The sequence below is a fragment of the Cibotium barometz genome, chromosome 12 (genome assembly GCF_041138505.1).
Source record: "Cibotium barometz isolate CiBa-2024 chromosome 12, ASM4113850v1, whole genome shotgun sequence".
Taxonomy (NCBI): Eukaryota; Viridiplantae; Streptophyta; class Polypodiopsida; order Cyatheales; family Cibotiaceae; genus Cibotium; species Cibotium barometz.
In genome coordinates, this window is record NC_141057.1 from 9,595,968 (window position 1) to 9,615,126 (window position 19,159).

At 45.1% G+C, this 19,159-nt stretch overlaps 1 protein-coding gene across 1 annotated transcript in view; it reads right to left on the bottom strand.

The window, feature by feature from the left end:
- Nucleotides 1-6,135: 6,135 nt before the first annotated feature.
- Nucleotides 6,136-19,159, bottom strand: part of LOC147633031 (BTB/POZ domain-containing protein At1g30440-like) — a 34,358-nt gene continuing 21,334 nt past the window's right edge. The window contains exons 2-4 of the mRNA XM_086806029.1: nt 8,307-8,376; nt 6,964-8,187; nt 6,136-6,845 (exon numbers count right to left, since the gene is read on the bottom strand). Of these exons, the coding sequence (XP_086662155.1) occupies nt 6,285-6,845; nt 6,964-8,187; nt 8,307-8,376 (1,855 nt within the window). The 3' untranslated portion in view covers nt 6,136-6,284. The remainder of the gene's footprint in view (nt 6,846-6,963; nt 8,188-8,306; nt 8,377-19,159) is intronic.

Below are 19,159 nucleotides of genomic sequence, written 5' to 3' on the forward strand. Positions count from 1 at the left end.
TATTCATCTCTCTCTTGTGTCTTATTCTCTCTTATGTGTTGGTGAGCTTTTGGAGGACCCCACTACATACAAGCGCATAGTAGGTAGTTTGATCTACATGACCATTACAAGGCCAGACTTGAGTTATGTTGTTGGACTTGTGAGTCAGTTTATGCAGGCTCCTAGGAAGCCACACTTGGATGCGGCTAGATGGATCCTTAGGTATATAAAGTCCACAGTTGATTATGGACTTTCCTATGAGGCTGGTATAGAGATACAGTTGCATGGGTACACATATGCTGATTGGGCTGGTAGTATTGCAGACAAGAGATCTACCAGTGGTTTTATGTTATCATTTGGGAGTGTGAGCTGGAGTAGTAAGAAGCAACCAACAGTTATCGAATACAGAGGCAGAGTACAGGGGTGCTGCTATGGTAGCTTGTGAGAGGTAGCTTGGTTTCAGAAGCTACTTGGTGACATGGGAGAGCCCGTGGATAGGGCAGTTGTTATATATTGTGACAACATGAGCAACATACAGTTGGCGAGTAACCCAGTATATTATGCTAGAACGAAGCACATTGAGGTGCATTGTCACTTTGTGAGGGAGAAGGTTCTAGCAGGAGATGTAGATCTAGTATATGTCAGCACAGAGGATCAAGTGGCTGACATCTTCACGAAGGCATTGGGCACAGAGAAGCTCCACAGGTTTAGGAACTTACTTGGAGTGCAATGTGTCAAGTTGAGCTCGAGGGGGAGTGTTGAGATATCAAGCTCAACTAGTGCTACAGCGGACATTGATGACCCGCCTGGGTGATAGCTTCCGCATCTACACCATTGACATGGTTGGTGAGATTATGGGTGATATGCAGCCAGTGGGATGACAGGCTGTGTGGTGACAGCCATTTTGAATTACTAGAGACTAGCATAGTTATAGCGCCAGCTCATTTAGTCGGGTTCACATTATGGACCGACCCTTGTATATTGTAGTAGTTGAGTACTAACCCATATAGTGTGTTCTTTTATCTTTATGTTATGTTGGTTGAGTAGAGAAGAAGAAGATAAAAGAAAATTCAGCTATCCATCTCTCTCTTGTGTCGTCTTGCTCTCTTGTGTGTGTGTTTGCTTGCTAGGGTTTGAAGCTCTCCCTCTCCCCCACATTCTCTTTAGTATAGTCAATAGTGGATCCACTCGATCCGAAGGAGGACCCGGCTTTGCATCATTCCCTGTTGTTGCGGTTTCCCACGTCATATGAATTAAGAATAAACATAATCATGAACTTCCATACAGTGTAATTTGTCTCATCAACCTTCCCATCACCAAAAGGTGCAGGTGGAGAGTGTGCACGGGCAACTACATTATTTGTAGGTTGGGCCATCTCTCCAAATCTTCCTTCAAATATAACAAACTACTAAAACGAGCTTTGCATAAAGCTTATGCTTTGATACCGTGTAAGAATACACAATAGCAGAAGCTGGATCAATAAAATACAAAGCACTGAATTACAAAAGAAGTGGAGAGTAAACAATATTACTACTTGCAAACTTGATTACAAACTGATGGCATCCACCCACTTGTCTTTTGGTTAAGGAGCTTTGATGGTGATCTAGACAAACTCGGGAGACGGACGATGTCTCGCTTTCAAGAGTGCTTGCACACAATAAACTCAATGATAAACTAAGGCTGCCAAACTAGTCTACATATAGTACGTAGGGTTGGCATTAGTAGACCAACTAACCATATCATCCAACTGAGGTAGCTCCCACGGCCATTTGATATTGTCTGACCCCTTAAACAGACCCCATAACCCGAGAACACACACTAATTCGATCATATAGCCTACAGAAGCATGCATCCTATAGAGTGCCAAGTCTATATAAGTCGTCTCCTAACCATCTGGCCAAACTTGGCCACCATCTAGTGTCTAAACTGGGAATTATCATGTGCTTGGGTGCTCACCACACAATGGCTACTCCTCATAAAGGGGCCTTACAAAATAGAGCACACCCGTCACACCCACAGAAACAACACAAGGGTAGGTCATTGAGAAAATTATTTTCCAACACATACAACTCCGGAGATGAGGCCTTCTATCAAGCACTTCTATGCCAACACTACCCTACATGTAGCCTGGCAAGCTTTCGACCTCAAGGGCCAAACCTTATTATCCAACAAGCCCTAAAGCGCGTGGATTTGTCCCTTGCTGACTACTTAACCTCACAACACATCTTCAGTGATAATACCTCAAGGACCATCCATGCATCTATAACCGATAGCATCCTCACCACTCGAGCTTGGTGACGACAGAAAGTGGTCACCTTTAGAAAGGGGGAAATGTTAACCACTCTTTAACATGGTCTCAACCACCTTTCTTTTGGAAGGTTCTTTGCCATCTTACCGTTTGGAACATATAAAGCCTGCCTTACTATGTGATTAATGCCAAATGGGGAAGTTTCATGTATATGCTTGTTTAGGCTAGTAATTGAGTGCCATGAACTATTTTTAAATTATGGCTGGCCAAGTGTAGCCACTTGTATATAAGATCTTTTTTACATTAAGCACTCCCCTTCATGTGAGCTCTCTTCCCTTTTCTCCCTACTCTCTTGGACCTTTATTAGATGTGCATACTTAGGTGGCATTAATTAGAGGCTTTACCTTGCCATAAGTTTCTCCTTTCATACCAGGCAAGGATAAGCCTTCGGAGAGTGCTCTCTTAAAGATTTCTATGAAAGTGGGGCTTATATATGATGTCTGTGTGCAAAACTTGAAAGAAAGAAATGAAAAAATCTCTATTAACCTCTACACAAAGCTAAATGGCCTATAAGACCAAACACACAAATACTGATACCATTAGGGTCTTAAACTAAATATCTAAGCCAACAAAAGAAAAACTTCAAAAGTCCTAATCACCATCTAATAAATTCAGGCTAAGTTTTGGTTTGGGTCTACAAAAATCTTCAGTGACGGCTCTGCCCTCATGCAGTAGACCGCCCACTTTCCTTACTACTACTCAAATTTTAACTAATTCTACACGCTTTTGCTTGAGTTGCATTAAGATCAACCAATATATTGGTGTCTTTAAGTGCTTTTTACTTCTTTTGTGTGTGCGTGCGTGTGTGCGTGCGTGTATGTGTGTGTGTGTGTGTGAGAGAGAGAGAGAGAGAGAGAGAGAGAGAGAGGCTCTTTTCATATCTCCGTCCCTTGAGAGACATAGCAAAGTACTGTATATACACACACACTAAACACAAAGCTTTATGTTGTGTTCAACACAACCTTGCTTCTTGTGCTTGACATGGAGAGAGACAAAAAGAGCCTACGAGATGGTGATCTTGTAGAGAGGGAGAGACACGAAAGAAATTTATATTAAACATCTTCAAAAGACCTACTGGGTCAAAGAGAGAGAGAGAGAGAGAGAGAGAGAGAGAGAGAGAGAGAGAGAGAGAGAGAGAGACGTTATACGTCTACGAAATCTAAGAAAACACAATAGCAGAAGCAGAATCTTCACAATACAAAGCACTGAATTGCAAAAAGAAGTGAGAAAATAATATTAGTGATTGCAAGCTTTGATTACAAACCGATGGTTATCCGCCTACCCACGTGTTCTCTAAATAAGGAGCTTTGATGGTCATCAAACTCTAGACGGAGCATGTCTTTCTTACAAGCGTTCTTAAACACAATGAACTCGTTGACGAACAAGGCTGTCAAACAAGTCCATATATAGTGCCCAAGGTCGGCATGGATGTAGGTCGGCAATGTCAGCCAACCGAACACATCATCTAACTAGGACCATATTAAACTACAATGTATGTCTCGACAACTCCCACAACCAACTAAGACTGTATGAACCCTCAAACGAGCATGGCAACCCGAGAACAATTTATTATCCAATGCTCACTAATGCGATCCCGTAGCCCGCACAAGCATGCATCCTACTTGGCAGAGTAGTCTACATTAGTCATCTCATAACCGCCGCCACCATCCAATCTCTAAACAAATTGTGCCCGGACATTGGCCACGCCATCCAGTGTCCAAACTAGGAATTGTAGCATGAGACCAAAAAGCTGTTACATGTGATCCATGAGTAACGTGAAAAAGTAAAAGACTAGCTACTAAAAGGAGCGAAATAACAAACAACAATGTGGATGACTCTGTCACTGCTAAGTTGTAGCCACACCCAAAGATATCGTGCATCCTTGTCCTTCTGGACGATGCTAAAAATCTGTCGAAGATGAGACAACTTCCCCTCCGGAGCCACGTACTCCTAATGTGCGGGTCTAGCCTCGAAAAGTTGATTCCCACTCATACTCAACTATGCATTGTAAGCCCCTCTCAAGGCTCTGCATAGAAAATGGCATCCCTGCCTATGAGAATCTCGCTCAAACATCCTAGATTCGACCACAGGGTGCCATTGCAGTTCCATACTTCTAACCTCATGTGTTTTGTCTCATAGACCCCACATCCCAATTTGGGACGGCACTCAGTGATAATGACCCTACCATCTCTGTAGATAGCCCACTTGCCTACTCTACGGGCCTCATGAACTGTCATCATCACCTCACGCCAATGCCACTTGTGTTGGGATGAGATCATCTCCCATGTACACGTGTGCCCTTCAAGGCAGCACGTTTGTCTAAAAAGGCTTGTCTGATGGCATCAGGGAATCTGATGATGAGGGCTTCCATTTCTACCCAGAATTGGGATAGCCTCTGGCATTCCCTGTTGTTGCATCTTGGTCTCCTTCAAAATCCAAATCTCCTCCTCCTAGTGGTTCACCTTTACTGCCAATTCTTCAACCTCGTTATTCTTGCCATGTATCTCCTTGCAGATGCCTTCCAATTGTTTTTCATGTTGGTTCAGGACCCTATCCAACACCTTTTGTTCGCTCATCGCCTTCTTGGTGTTGTCCTCCATTGTCTTGATGTATGCCTGTATAGCTCCTGTAGATTCATTGTGGCTATTTTCACCTGATTGCTACCTTGGGGGCCTGAGCAAGGGTGGGTGGGAAAAAGGAGGCAAAGGGAGCGCGCAATCACAAGTGCACAGAAACGCGAGGGGCGCGACAACGATGGACAGCAGAGATGGCGAGGCAGGGGTGCACGCGCAAGAGAGACCACCAGCGCGTAGTGCGAGCAGGGACGGTGGACTTGCATAGTGTCACGCCATGCAGAGGGCACAGGCGCATAGTGCAACAAAGGGGCACGGGAACACACGCGCGCAGGGAGAGGGGGCCTGCGTAGCGTCACACCACGGAGAGAGAGAGAGAGAGAGAGGGAGAGAGCTGCCTTTTGCTATATAATGTGGGGAGAGAGAGAGGGGGGGGGGTTAATTTGTGTATGTGAGAGAAAGAGGGAGGCGCTTACCCGTGACACGACACTAGTCTCACTTCAACATGGACTGGGGCTCTCCTGCAGCATAGCCTGGGCGTCACAACTAGGGTTCGAGAATAAATTTGGTCTAAAGTTTAAATCTTAGCCGATACCGTGCTTCTACTCAAGTTGAGAGAGAGAAACCTTGCCTCGACAAGAGACGATGAGTTGCTCCAAAGCAGTCGCCTTTCTTTGCCATGCCTTCACTGCGAGCAGGAGCACATACCAGACCCTAACATGCTTGGCAGTAGCAGGAGCTTAAGGGTTAGGGACAGCTTGCTCTGGGTCCTCTTACTCTTTATACTCTCTCTCTCTCTCTCTCTCTCTCTCTCTCTCTTTGTGGACAGACAAGGGATACTCTCATGTCCTTTGTTTCTCCGGGATGAGAGCACGCCATGCAGAGGGCCTATTCCGCACAGAGATAGAGTAGAGAGAGAGAGAGAGAGAGAGAGAGAGAGAGAGAGAGAAACAAGATGAGCTCGATAACATTTCTTTTGACTGCTTGCAATGCACATATGATGAACCACCCTAACTAAACTGCTGATTTGAAGTAACAAAGAAAACGCAGTCACCGTCCTCGTTATATCAATGCATGATTTTTACTGCTCTGCAGAGCATCTTTTATTTTCAATATACCAAGCATGATTTTTACTACTCTACACTAGTGTTTTTGGGTACCCCACTCTTAAATAATGCAGCAGGTGCTTTCAAAAAGAACCTGCGTGGGTTAAGCATGGCATGTTTCATATGGCTGTAACAAAGGCGAGGGAAAATTTGACTCAACAAAGCAAACTGAAATAATTGATCTGGCTTCAAAAAGCCTCAAGCCTCTCAATTAGCACTAGCAACTGCACAGTCCAAAGGTACCAAGGCTTACAAAAAAATTTGGAGTCGTGAATAAATTACATGGCCATCCTAGTCCACTACTTAGAAAATAAAGTGCTAGCTAAGAGAGGAGCTTCTGCGATGCTTGGATCGCCTTGGATGGGCAGGAGGGCCTCGAGCAATTGCGCTTGCTTGCGTCTGGTCCTGCACAGCACTCTCTTTTGTCCTGCATATATGAGATTTAAATCTGCCTCCTAGAGTTTTTGAGACAAGACGCCATTGCCCCCGAACTTTACCAAGCTTCTCAAGCTCCTCCCGCATACCAGAACACTCTCTCTCAAGGTCACTAACGCGCAACTTCATGTGGTCCATGTCAACCTTCAATGCTTGATTGTCGCGGATTGCATTGGCCCACCCTTCCCCCCTTAAAGCTGCAGCTGGTGCAGCTCCATCAGTAGCTGATTGATGCCGCAAGGGGCGGGAATTGTCGGAAACCATAAAACAGCTTGCAATGGCTGTACGGAGTTGTAACTGTTCGAAAAAAAGTACTTGCACAATGACACGCAGAGGAAGACGCTCATTTTGGGCTGCATGAGTACAAGCTTCCAGCGAAAGCTTCTGACAATCCATCAACCGACACAGATGTTCTCTTTCTTCCTCTTTGAGCCACGGATGTGCCTTTCAAAATTTAAAGAACATCAGATCCTTACGCCACAAACAAAACTAAAAATCATCAGATTTTTATGCCAAAAACAAAGTCAAAGATGAAAAGGCAGCATGGAATTTAGAACTAAACCTTCAAGAATATGTCAATAGCCCTATACAGCCCGTCATCTGATATTCTAGAGAAATCTGGAAGAGCTTCTGCAAGAGATTGGAATTTCGACAGCTTCAGATTCACATCCGGGGCAACTTCCGCGAGATAGCCATCCATCAGCCTTGCCACCATCATCATGGGGGTCAGTGAGGGGGAGTTTATGACATGTCCATCATCATCAGAGCTCGATGAAGACATTGGTCCAGTCGATTGCTCGAGCAAAAGGAAGTGATCCAATATTCGTTGGACACAATCAATATCATAAAGGGTCTCAAGATTGAAAGCTAGATTGGGCAGCAACAAGTCTTCCAAGCTGGCTTGTTCAAGCTGCAAACCAATTCTCCTTTCTATGTTGCTCTTGCAGTGAGGGCTTGCATTCAATATAATGGCACTTCGTAGCAAACCGGAGAGAAACTTTGTTGACACCACAGCCTTCTGCACAGGCAGAAGGCCTTCAATGGTTTCCAAGATAACTTTTTGATCACCCTCTGATGGAACAGATGACAGAGAAAGTGAGCTAAACCTACCGCTCCCTTCCTTGGCACCCTGCCGCTTGTTAAGCGCTGGAAGGTACCTCCTTGCAAAATGCATCAGTGCCCCGGCAATACTCTCAGGTTTTATACCCCGGTTTTCCATTGCTGTTATCACTCTCTTGTAAAGAGGAAGGCTTAACATAGCAATGTCTTCATACCACCAATCCAAGCGTGGCTTCTTCGGCCTTGCCCCTGTGCTTATGCCATTCCATAAGAAACTTCCCCCTGGACTCTGCATAGAGCTGTTGGGCATTGGCCATCCAAGAAGGTTTGGGTCTGTGCAGGCCTTCACAATTATAGCATCTACACACATACTCACAATTCCAAGTTCCTCTGCTTCAGGAAACACAGTTTCACAGCTATGTAATGCCCGAGAACACTCCTTCCAATTCCTAAGTACAACCTGGTTAAGAAAACCATCAGTGCGAGCTATCAGATTTCCCTCCCCAAACTCCTCTGTCATTTCGAGGTACTCAGCTGCACACCTTAATGGAACCACGTTAGTGGCTGTCAGCTCCAGCCTAACTCCGTAGCAGAACTTTGCTGCAAGTTCGAAGGCATCAGGGCCACCGGGCATGTCTGGAAGCTGCAAATGAAGCATGTCTTCCAGTTTCTCCAAATGCTCCTCGGTAAGTCGGGCAAGCTTTCCACTTCTAGAAACTAATGGAAACTGGATACATATCACACAATAATTTGTTTTGTCAGAGATGCTTTTGAAGACAAGACCATAACAATCAGGCAAATAAGTAGAAGTCAATGGGTTTGAGAGTAAACAAGCTATAATTTAACCTTGTGAAGATGGAAAGACATCTCCTCCACCTCAATTACGACATCGCTTGGAAGCCCAGATGTACAAAACCTGCATTATCACGGCCTTCACACATTAGTACAAGGTATTAGGAATTTTCTACGAGGCTACTTTTCACCTAGTACCAATGGTATAATTTCATTAGTTTCCATTGTTTCACGTGCACATTACATTGAGCTGCTATATTGGAGACTAGCCATATTCAGTGTTCACTCCAGGAGTGACAGAGTGCTTTATTTATGCAGGGCAAGGCGAGGCCCTCTAGAGTCTAGACTCAAGTTTGCACACATGAGACCAGATTCAGCCTTGTCCCACACTTATGTAGCCCTTCTGATGGAATTCACATATGCAACCTGATCAGCAGCCCCCTTACATCACACACATGACCTGGATTGCTGCGGGCTGCTGCAGGCTAACTCCGACGTGCTGTTTGGGGGCCAACCTGTTTGTGCTACTTTTATTTTTGTGGAATAAAAGAATCAAGATATCTTTCCTTTTTTCTTCATGTTTTGGGGTGTGTGCATGTTGGGAATTCAGCGTGGAGAGACTTCTCTCAAGAGTGGGATTGCCACTTGCCACCCTCCTCTTCAATGCATAGCAGGGTTCTGATATAGGGTGTCCCACGAGACCAATTTGCCATCTCCTGATTGCTAACCCCTCTTCATCTTTCTTTCTGTGGCTGAAGTGATGATTGACTTTCTCCTAGATGCATAATTTGCTGTTCTGATATAGGGTGTCCCACGAGACCAATTTGCCATCTCCTGATTGCTAACCCCTCTTCATCTTTCTTTCTGTGGCTGAAGTGATGATTGACTTCCTCCTAGATGCATAATTTGCTGATGATGCATAGCTACGCATGCATGGTCTAAGTGTGACGCACTTTCATATATTGTGGGCATACGCAGCACCTGGAAGCAGCACACAAGAACCTGGCAGCAGCACACGCGTGATCGGGCAGGGACACGTGGCAGTTGGTGAAACATTAGCTATCAATCTCTAGCAGGTATGAACTTTGAAAAACCCGATCACAGAAATTAGCAGTCTTCCCAATTAGTTTGCCTCTTATTAACATATGCACGAAGCATATCCTCAATGATCTTATTCACCCTCTCGATCTAACAATCTGTCTATGGATGTTCAGTTGTGCTCATATGCACCTTCATATCCACCCTTTGAAAGGCAGCCCTCCAAAAGTGACTATCAAATTACTAAACCTGTGGAGCTTCCCTTTACCCAATGCCTTTGTGAAGATGTCAACTACCTGATCCTTTGTGCTACACACACAAAATCCACATCACCTGCGAGAACCTTCTCACGAAGTGATAATGCACCTCAATGCACAATACACTGGGTTTCTTGCCAATTGTATGCTGATCATGTTTTCACAATAAATGACAATAGCCCTATCCATGGGCTCACCCATATCTTCTAGTAGCTTTTACAACCAAGCTACCTCACATGCTACCATAGCAACACCCCTGTGCTCAGCCTTTGTACTCGACAAAGCAACCGTTGGTTTCTTCTTGTTGCTCCAACTATCAACAGCACTCCCAACAGAAAATACATTCTGTTCCGAAGTACCTTCTCTCTAATATCTAGGATAGCTTCACATTTAATTTCCACTTGACCTTGAGCTCAAAATACCACTTGTTTATCATCCAATACATCATCAGTTCTAGGTACATCTTAAGAAAAATTTCATGAAAGACATTGTGAATGCGCAAGTATGGGAGAAGCAAAAGCACGTAAGCTTGATCCCCTATTTCCTTGTGATCACATAAGGTCCGCAATATCTTGGTGACAACTTCTTGTATTTTCCCAAGGAAAAATTGAGCTCATCTTAGGTCAAACTCCAATATCTGCATAATGCCTTTCACGATCTTGAGCTGCGCTTATAACTTTCTTAATGGCATGCATCTGTTGATCAATTTCATCTAACATCTCTTGTCACGTGCACACCAGTCACGTGTACAGTGACATGGCATCATCATATGGCATCATTAGCATCATAGATATTATCAGGCATTTAATCAGCATTTTACAGGCATTTTTAGGCATTTATGAGGCAGCCGACTGGTTATATTGGGATTTGATGGGAATATGTACTGGCCGACTGCAGTCCACCTGGCCGACCAGCATCTTCTCACCCATATATATACATTCAGCACCTCATCCATTCAGTCATCAGGGGCTCAGCAGTGAAGCGCATCCCCCTCAGGATCAGTTGGCGTTTCAGCATATCAGCATCAGCCCTCATCATCAGTAGCAGATAAGGTAACGCATCACTCTCAGCATCATCTACAGTTAACGCATCATCCTCAGCAGTTGTAGTCAGCAAACGCATCTCCTTCAACATCATATTCAGCAAACGCAACAGCATACAGTCCAGAATCAGCCATTCAGGTCTGCGTTTCATCATTCATCAGTATTCAGCCTCTGTTCCCAAAGCTCCCTTCAGCGTTTCCTTCCCAGGAGACAAGGGAAAGAGTGGACAGCAGTTCAGCGCATTTACAGCATATAGGCAGCATATTCAGCATTACAGATCCATTTGGATCATCATTGTAACATCTTTCATTCATCTAATATAGCTGCATTGCATTGACACATATCTGTTTGTCTCTTAAACATCATTAAGTGCAATTAAGTCAGACTAAGGTTGTGATTACTACGGTCTTAAGCTCTCACATGTCACATTGGTATCAGAGCGTCACAGGGTCGCCAGCCTTAGAGCATGTTCATTCCATCAGTCATTCAGTCAGTCATCATTTTTATCGCTTCCGCACAGTTAAACCCAGTTCTCAAAATTTTGCAAGCCACCCTTAGGGATTTTCCCTTAGGTCTGCATTAGTAACCCATCCACCTGCATTCTTGCACAGCATATAGGGTTGCACATGGTTTGCATAGCAGTCATCATAGCAGTCATCTTAGCAGTCATCTTAGCAGTCAGTCCTGCATACATGTTACCCATGAACTCTCAGGGAAGAAGGACATCCATCATCAAAGGAGCACATAAGTTTTGGCTTCAACTGGCAGCAGGGGGTTTCTCTTCCACAGAAGACGGAAGTTTGCTCCAACATCGTCTCAGGAGGTTCAGAGCTTCAGGTACGACGGAGATGGTAGGTGAAAGGTTTCCAGGAACAGGTCAGGGGTGACTTAGGTAGTTGCCATTTAGTTCCCGCAGTATATAGAGTCTTGGCTCAAGGATCTCACTCCTGCAGACGGCCTCAGTCCCAGCAGAAGACAGAAGGGGGCAGTGGTTCGGAGGAGAAGGATCGCAGACGAGTTGAAGGTTGCCAGGTATCCACCCAGCAACAGTTTAGCAGCGGGGAATGTCACGTGCACACCAGTCAGGTGTACAGTGACATGGCATCATCATATGGCATCATTAGCATCATAGATATTATCAGGCATTTAATCAGCATTTTACAGGCATTTTTAGGCATTTATGAGGCAGCCGACTGGTTATATTGGGATTTGATGGGAATATGTACTGGCCGACTGCAGTCCACCTGGCCGACCAGCATCTTCTCACCCATATATATACATTCAGCACCTCATCCATTCAATCATCAGGGGCTCAGCAATGAAGCGCATCCCCCTCAGGATCAGTTGGCGTTTCAGCATATCAGCATCAGCCCTCATCATCAGTAGCAGATAAGGTAACGCATCACTCTCAGCATCATCTACAGTTAACGCATCATCCTCAGCAGTTGTAGTCAGCAAACGCATCTCCTTCAGCATCATATTCAGCAAACGCAGCAGCATACAGTCCAGAATCAGCCATTCAGGTCTGCGTTTCATCATTCATCAGTATTCAGCCTCTGTTCCCAAAGCTCCCTTCAGCGTTTCCTTCCCAGGAGACAAGGGAAAGAGTGGACAGCAGTTCAGCCCGCATTTACAGCATATAGGCAGCATATTCAGCATTACAAATCCATTTGGATCATCATTGTAACATCTTTCATTCATCTAATATAGCTGCATTGCATTGACACATATCTGTTTGTCTCTTAAACATCATTAAGTGCAATTAAGTCAGACTAAGGTTGTGATTACTACGGTCTTAAGCTCTCACATGTCACATCTCTCTAGAAATCTCTACTTTGATCATGGGATCTGACCAATTTAACGGCGTGAGACAATCTTGTCCGTACAAGGCTTTGAATGGGCTCATTCCAATACTCTGATATTAAGAGGCATTATAAGTGAATTCCACCAAGTGTAGATAGTTCATCCATCTTCGAGATTCACGTCTACAATAGGATTGTAGGATGTCCTCTATCATCTAATTTACCCTCTCATTTGACCATCTCTCATGATTGTTGAAGCCTTGGAGTTCACATGGTGTGCAGGAGTAGGAGACTATGCAGAGTGTGATAGCGACTCAAAGTGAGTGTGTGTGTGAGTAAGAGTGCAAGAAGGATTGGCACAAGTACTTCTTTGGTTGATATGAAATGAAAGCACAGAGACCTTTTATAGGCTTGGTTGTGCCTTATCTTTGGCTAAATTGAAGGCCTAAATCAAAGGAGATAATATCTACCTAAAAGGTGCTGACATCACCACTTAGCTAAAAGGCTTAAGAGAGTGTTCCCATGTATACACACTTACTCATAAGAGTGGGGCTATACGAGGGTTATTTAGGAGGAACACACACACACATAAAGGGTGGAACAAGGCGGACTACAAAACCCAACAAACCCCCCTTCGGATTCAGCGAGGTGTTATGTGGGTAGCCTTCATATTCAAGATGATTTGGACCCACAACTGTACACGTGATACAAAAGATCGCAGTGTACCAACACCTAAAACTCTCATGTCAGGCATGATAGAAGCTTGACCACACATGAAATCCCTCAACTCCAAGAACTAGCCCCTCCTCACTCTATACAGAGAGTAGTTTGACATCATAGTGGAAACACACACAAGCTAACAAAGAAATACACATTTTGGGTGGACTACCCGGATAGAGGACCCATTATTGACCTGAACAGAAAAACATAGATGAAGGGGAAATTACAAGGCATACTTGTCCTCATCATCAAGGTCGAGTTCTTTGATTGTAGCAACTAAAGCATTATATGTTGCGAATGTGGAAGCTTCTGAAAAATCTTCATGATCTTCATGTTCCTCTGCAACCAGGTTGGCATGCTCCTTTTCCTGTTGTTGTACCACCTTCTTAAAACATATGTCCTCCGTGTGACCAAGCTTTCTGCAAAATGTGCATTTGATGGCCTTGCCTTTGATCTTGCTCCTCAAAAGAGTGATTTTAGAGAGGAAAGATTTTTAACAGTCAAGCACAACCACTTCTTCTTCTTGAAGTCTCTTGTCTTCATCAATTAGGATAGCTACCATACTTTCATATGGCATTTCACGGGACATTTGAAGTGCAAAAAGCGTTTCTTTGTACTTCTTGGTTCCTTCTAGGCTGGAGAACAACACAACTTTCTTGTCATCCCCGTCGAGATGTGCATTGTATGCACCAAGTTGTTGCAGGACAGAGCCAATGTTGCTGAGATGTGCTTGACGAGTTTGATGCTCTTTCATTTTCAAATTATAGTACATTTGCTTGAGAAAAACTTGACAATTATTAATTTTGTTACCGAATAGATTCTCAAGCTTATCCCATACCTCTTTTGCTCTTTTGTCCAAATCAAGGTGATGGATAAGATTATCTACAAGACCGAGGCCGATGTGAGCAAGTGCCTTGTCGTTACGCTCATTCCAGGACTTTACCATAGGTGACGATGGTGTGCCTTCGGGCTTTTCTTCATTTCTTTTGACAATCCCCCAAACCCCATCTCGCATGAGAAGAAGTCTTATCTTTGTCTGCCAAGTAGAGAAATTTGATCCAGAGAATTTCTGCAGAGAAAGAAGCTTTTCGAAAGCTTTGGAAGGATCCATGAGTGCTTAATGGATAGGATGGACTATACTCCTCTTCTTCAACCTTGCTCTGCAGATGATGGAAAGATAGCTACATATTGTAGTAGGTGAAGCATGCACTTACATGATTTGTTAAGAAGGCTTCAAGAAGTCTGTAGGTCATCCTGAAGAACATATACTCGAGCTAGATCTGCAAATCTGTAGTGGACTGAGCTAGGTAGCCAAGCAAGCAAACAGTAACAAGAAGCATTGTGTGCTACAGAAAGCGGGCTGACGTGGCAGCAATGCGGAGCGTGCCATATAGCCTACTCTTATGAGTGTGTATACATGGAACACTCTCTTAAGTGACATCTCGTCTTGATTTGTTGGCTTGCCTAGTGTATGCTTCCTGTGCTTTGGCAAGGCGCTCTTTGATAGACTCAATGATCTCTGAAAATGTTTGTGTGGTCTTGTTGGCCTCCAAAGAAGGTGATACCATTCTTGTTGGAAATATGGATCTATAGGATTGATCATGGTGATTAGCAACATAGATTAAGCATAACTAAGGTGGGTTAAACCACACCAAGAAATCCATGAGAGAGAGAGAGAGTAGCACACTCAACACACAATCTCTATTGCATATGCTTAATCTATGTTGCTAATCACCATGATTAATCCCATAGTAGGATTCTCAACAAGAAGTGACAAGAAACAACGACCAAACGTTGCCTCGTATGGAGTTCGACCAATGCTAGATGAATGAGTTGTTAAGGATGGCTTGAACCAAAGGAAGATAATGCTCCCACTTTGACGGCCTATCATGGCAATATGATTTGAGAACATCAAAAGCCAGCTGATTGTATTTTCTATCTGGCTGTTTCTCTGCGGGTGGAATGCACAGGTCATATGCAACTTGGTCCCAAAGTTATCGAACAATGCTCTCCAAAAATTTGAAGTAAACTTAGGATCCCTGTCTGATGTTATTGTCCTTGGCAAACCTCCGATGGGGTACCAATGTCGGATGAATAGGCAAGCAATGTCTTCAGCTGTGGCAGTTTGCTTACATGGGATCAACATGCAAAATTTACTGAATCAGTCCACAATGGTCATGCACTGCGTGTTCCGAGATCCAAATGCAGCGGGAAGAGGTCCAACAAAGTCCATACTGATATCCTGGAAAGGACCGTCTGGAACTGGTAAAGGTTGAAGTAACCTTGCCTGTTTCGGATGAGGTACCTTCACTTTCTAGCATATTTGATGTCACGACCCTGTGTTTTTCTTTGGACAGTATGCAGGTGAGCACAGGGACATGGTGGACAGTGTGAATGGCATCAGGTTTGAGTCAAAAAGTAAGCCCATGTGTGGACAACCCCAAGTGTGAAGGGGGCAAAGAGACTTTAATTTAAAAAGGTTTTATAACCTTTGGTGGGCAAAAATTAAAGTTATAAAGGTTTTAAAACCTTGGGAGACCCCTAGGAAATTTATAGAGGCTACTCCACTTTTGGAGGTCTGCATCTCTCTCTTCTCCCTCTCTCTAGCTTTTTGGGAAGCGTGCTAGTTCTCTTGCGTGGATGCGAAGGGAAGCAGAGTTGACTGCTCGAGAAGGTGTGGCTGCTGTGAGTTCTTGAAGAACAAGCCGTACAGCCCTGTACGGACAGCAAGTACAGTGTACGGTGGCTGCAGGTACAGGCGGCGCTGGTTCAGGTGGCTGCTGCTCTGTTGCTAGCTGATACAGTCGGGTACATGCAAGCGGACCAGGACAGTTCTGTCCAGCAGGTACAGGCGGGCCAGTTCAGTTCAGTTTTGTACTGTTGCAGGCGGCGCATCACCAAGGTACAGGCGGCGCATAAAAAGCTAGGCCATGTGTGTGCTTTTTGGAGGACGCCGTGTTTTTGCAGAAGACAGGGGGCTGGTTTCTCTGGACATATAGGTGGCCAGGGGGCTGATGTCTCTGGACATAAAGGCGGACAGGGGCTCGTTTTTCATGAACATAGACATCATGTCGATGGCGTTCAACTGATGGAACTTTCAGCCTCTCTTTGCTTTGGTTCGGGACTGTTTTGGAAAGGTTTTATGGACTGTTTCGTGGCAGTGCATATGGCTACGAACATGAGCAATTCCGGGACTGTTTTGGGACTGTTTTGGGGCTGTTTTTGTTTGGCTGCAAATTCAGCTATGTACTTGGGTTTCTGGCTGCAAGTACAGGTCACGTGGTTATGTTTCTTGGCATGGGAGTGATGCAAGCTCGCATGGCTGCGTGCTCATGGAGCATATTGTTTTCTTCCTGCTAGAAAGGTGTCACCAATTGGCCGACCATTTGGCCCATTCCTAGTTTTTGCGTCTCGTTCACTTGTTGAGGCCAGGCCGGTGTCTCATGTGAAGAGGCCAGTATTTTGCTGACATGGACGGGAGCCAGACTGGTGCCACCCGTGTGTTAGCAGGATGGTGTCGTATGGACGGGAGCCAGATCAGTGCCACCCGTGTATGACCTGGACTATGTTCGATCCATGGGACTGTCACGCCATGGAAGAGCCAGTATTCGTGCCGTGTTTTACCTATGGGACTGTCACACCTAGGGAAACTCGTGCCTGGAACTGTGTCTTACCTATGGGACTGTCACTCCATAGGAAGACCAAGATTTTATGTTTTTATGTCGTGCCAGTTTTGTGCCGACAGATATTTTGTACATGTTCCATGAACGGGAGATATGTCCATGTTACTATTTGCACATGCACACATATTTTGCATGTTTGAAACTGTTTTCGCATGACATGTATTTGTGTGTTTGCCTGCCTGACGTGTTACTTACTGAGCGGGGACGCCTGCCAGTGAGTCGTGAAGTCTGCTCTGTATTCTGACGAGTTTTAGTGCATGTGAACAGGTGGTAAGTATGTTACACATGTTGTTTTAATATTTTATTCTAACCCCTTTGTTTTATAAGGTTAGGTGTTCACATTCACTTAAATGTGGGCACTCCCTTTGGGCACCCATTTAGGGGCCAAGGTGGGGAGCCCCACTTAAGTGAGTGTGGGGGTGGGCATGGGCACCTACCCAAACTCCCCACCCACATGCAAACGTGGGTATTATCACCTAGTTAACTACACATTAATTTTATTAAAAAAGGCTTCATCCATGAAGTGAAAATTATCAATCGTTTTCTCTCCTTCAAGCGTGGGCATCCATCGCTTCCTTCAGGCGTGTATTTCACCAACCTGCGCTTCCTTTCTTGCAAGCGATTATGTGCCCCTGCTCCTACAGCAACCAGGCTGCGGGCTGTGCCACTCTGATTTTTGCTGCTGGCGCTGCCATCTTCCCCCTGTACTCTGGCGCATGCTCTTCATGGAGGCGACCCTCTGCTGCTGGCTGCGCCTGCCTCTCTACAGGAGGCTGAATACTGTGGTAGATGGCTGTTTGCTCTACGGCTGTTAACTCCAGGCTGCGCTTGTTTTTCCCAGGCGGCTGGCTGCTCTACAACTGCACATGCTACAGGCTGCCCACCATTTATTGGCAACCTCACCTATATGCTGTCCAGGCTGCGCTTCTGGACCAACTGTGGCGGCTATACCCTCTACCGGTTCCCCTTCTCAGCAGGCTGCGTGAGATCTCCTACAGGCGGCTGCAGCAAGTATCCCTCTTCTCCATACAAGCAGGCGGCTGTACCCATCGTGGTGGTGCTTGTCTTGATGGTACTACTTGAGGCAACTCTTTCTTCGACAAGGGTGGCTTCATAGTCTACACAAACACCACAAGTTTTGGTTTTCTATCAACCATATACAAGTAAGTGATTTTCAGATTTGAGTAAAGTATTATATGTTTAAATCTGATAAGGGATTCATCCCTCTACGGCCACACCCGTTCGGTGCCGGGTTGTCCAAGCTGTATTGGCGAACCTCGGTCCAAAGGTGCTGAGATCGGGAGAGCCAGGCGTTAGTACGAGAGCGCCTGTTTGTGCGTGGTCTCGGAACACCAGTGAGGCGCTCTCCGCGGAGTCCAGTGAAAGCACAGGACCGTAGCGATTGGACCACACTAGTGGTCGTTCTGCTTCGAGTTCTCTTCATCGAAATCCGAGCCTATTTGTTTGGTACTGTTTTCATATGTACAATGCTCCATGGGTTCTCAGAACCCATGGAGCATTGTATTCATTAAATACTCCCAATAAATATATCATATATTGAGGGGGGGGTCGGCCCGTTCCGGCCCCAGTGCTGGTGTCCATCTTTCCATTTCTGTTCATTTAATTTCAAGTTGTTTTAAGTTGTCCATTTCTTATTTGTGGTTTTAAAGTTGTGCTTTTAAGCGTGTGGGTGTCCAACGGAGTCTTTCCCACTTGACGGGATCGGTTTCATTGGTATCAGAGCACGGTTGTTTCCCTCTTCCTAGTGGGGAAACGAACCTGTGTACTGGACATCCCGCTTTTAGCAAACTTTGAACACAATGGACAGCCAAGGCAACCCTTTGGAAGTGCCTAATTCGAGGGGTCCATCTAGTGCTTCTCGTGGGTCTGATGCCCTGCGAGGTAGGCACAAGCCCCTTGAAAGGGTTCTTGATAGTGAATCCAAGGGTCAACTGTCTCCAGGAAAGACAGTTATGCTTGAACAAGACCCTGAAGCTATGAGGGCTGAAATGGAACATATGAGAAAACTTTTGCAGGCTCAAGAGCAAGAATTAAAGTTTTTGCATGAAGATCCACATCTGCAAAGTGCTATTGAAGCCAGGAAGGCTGATGCTATGGTTGATGTAACTTTTGAATCAATGGCTCGTGAAGTGGGCAAGAAACCAAGGGAGTTGGCACTTGCCTATCTCCTTCGCAAAGGTGATATCAAAGAGGGGGATGACGGAGAGCTAAAATTCAGAAATCCACCTCGTTTGAAGCATGGAGATCCCGCATCCCAGAGGCTGAAATCTTTTATGCAAAAGGAAGAGGTGACTGTCACCTCTCGTCATGCATCCTCTCCCCAAGGCACTAAGCCTGATAGAT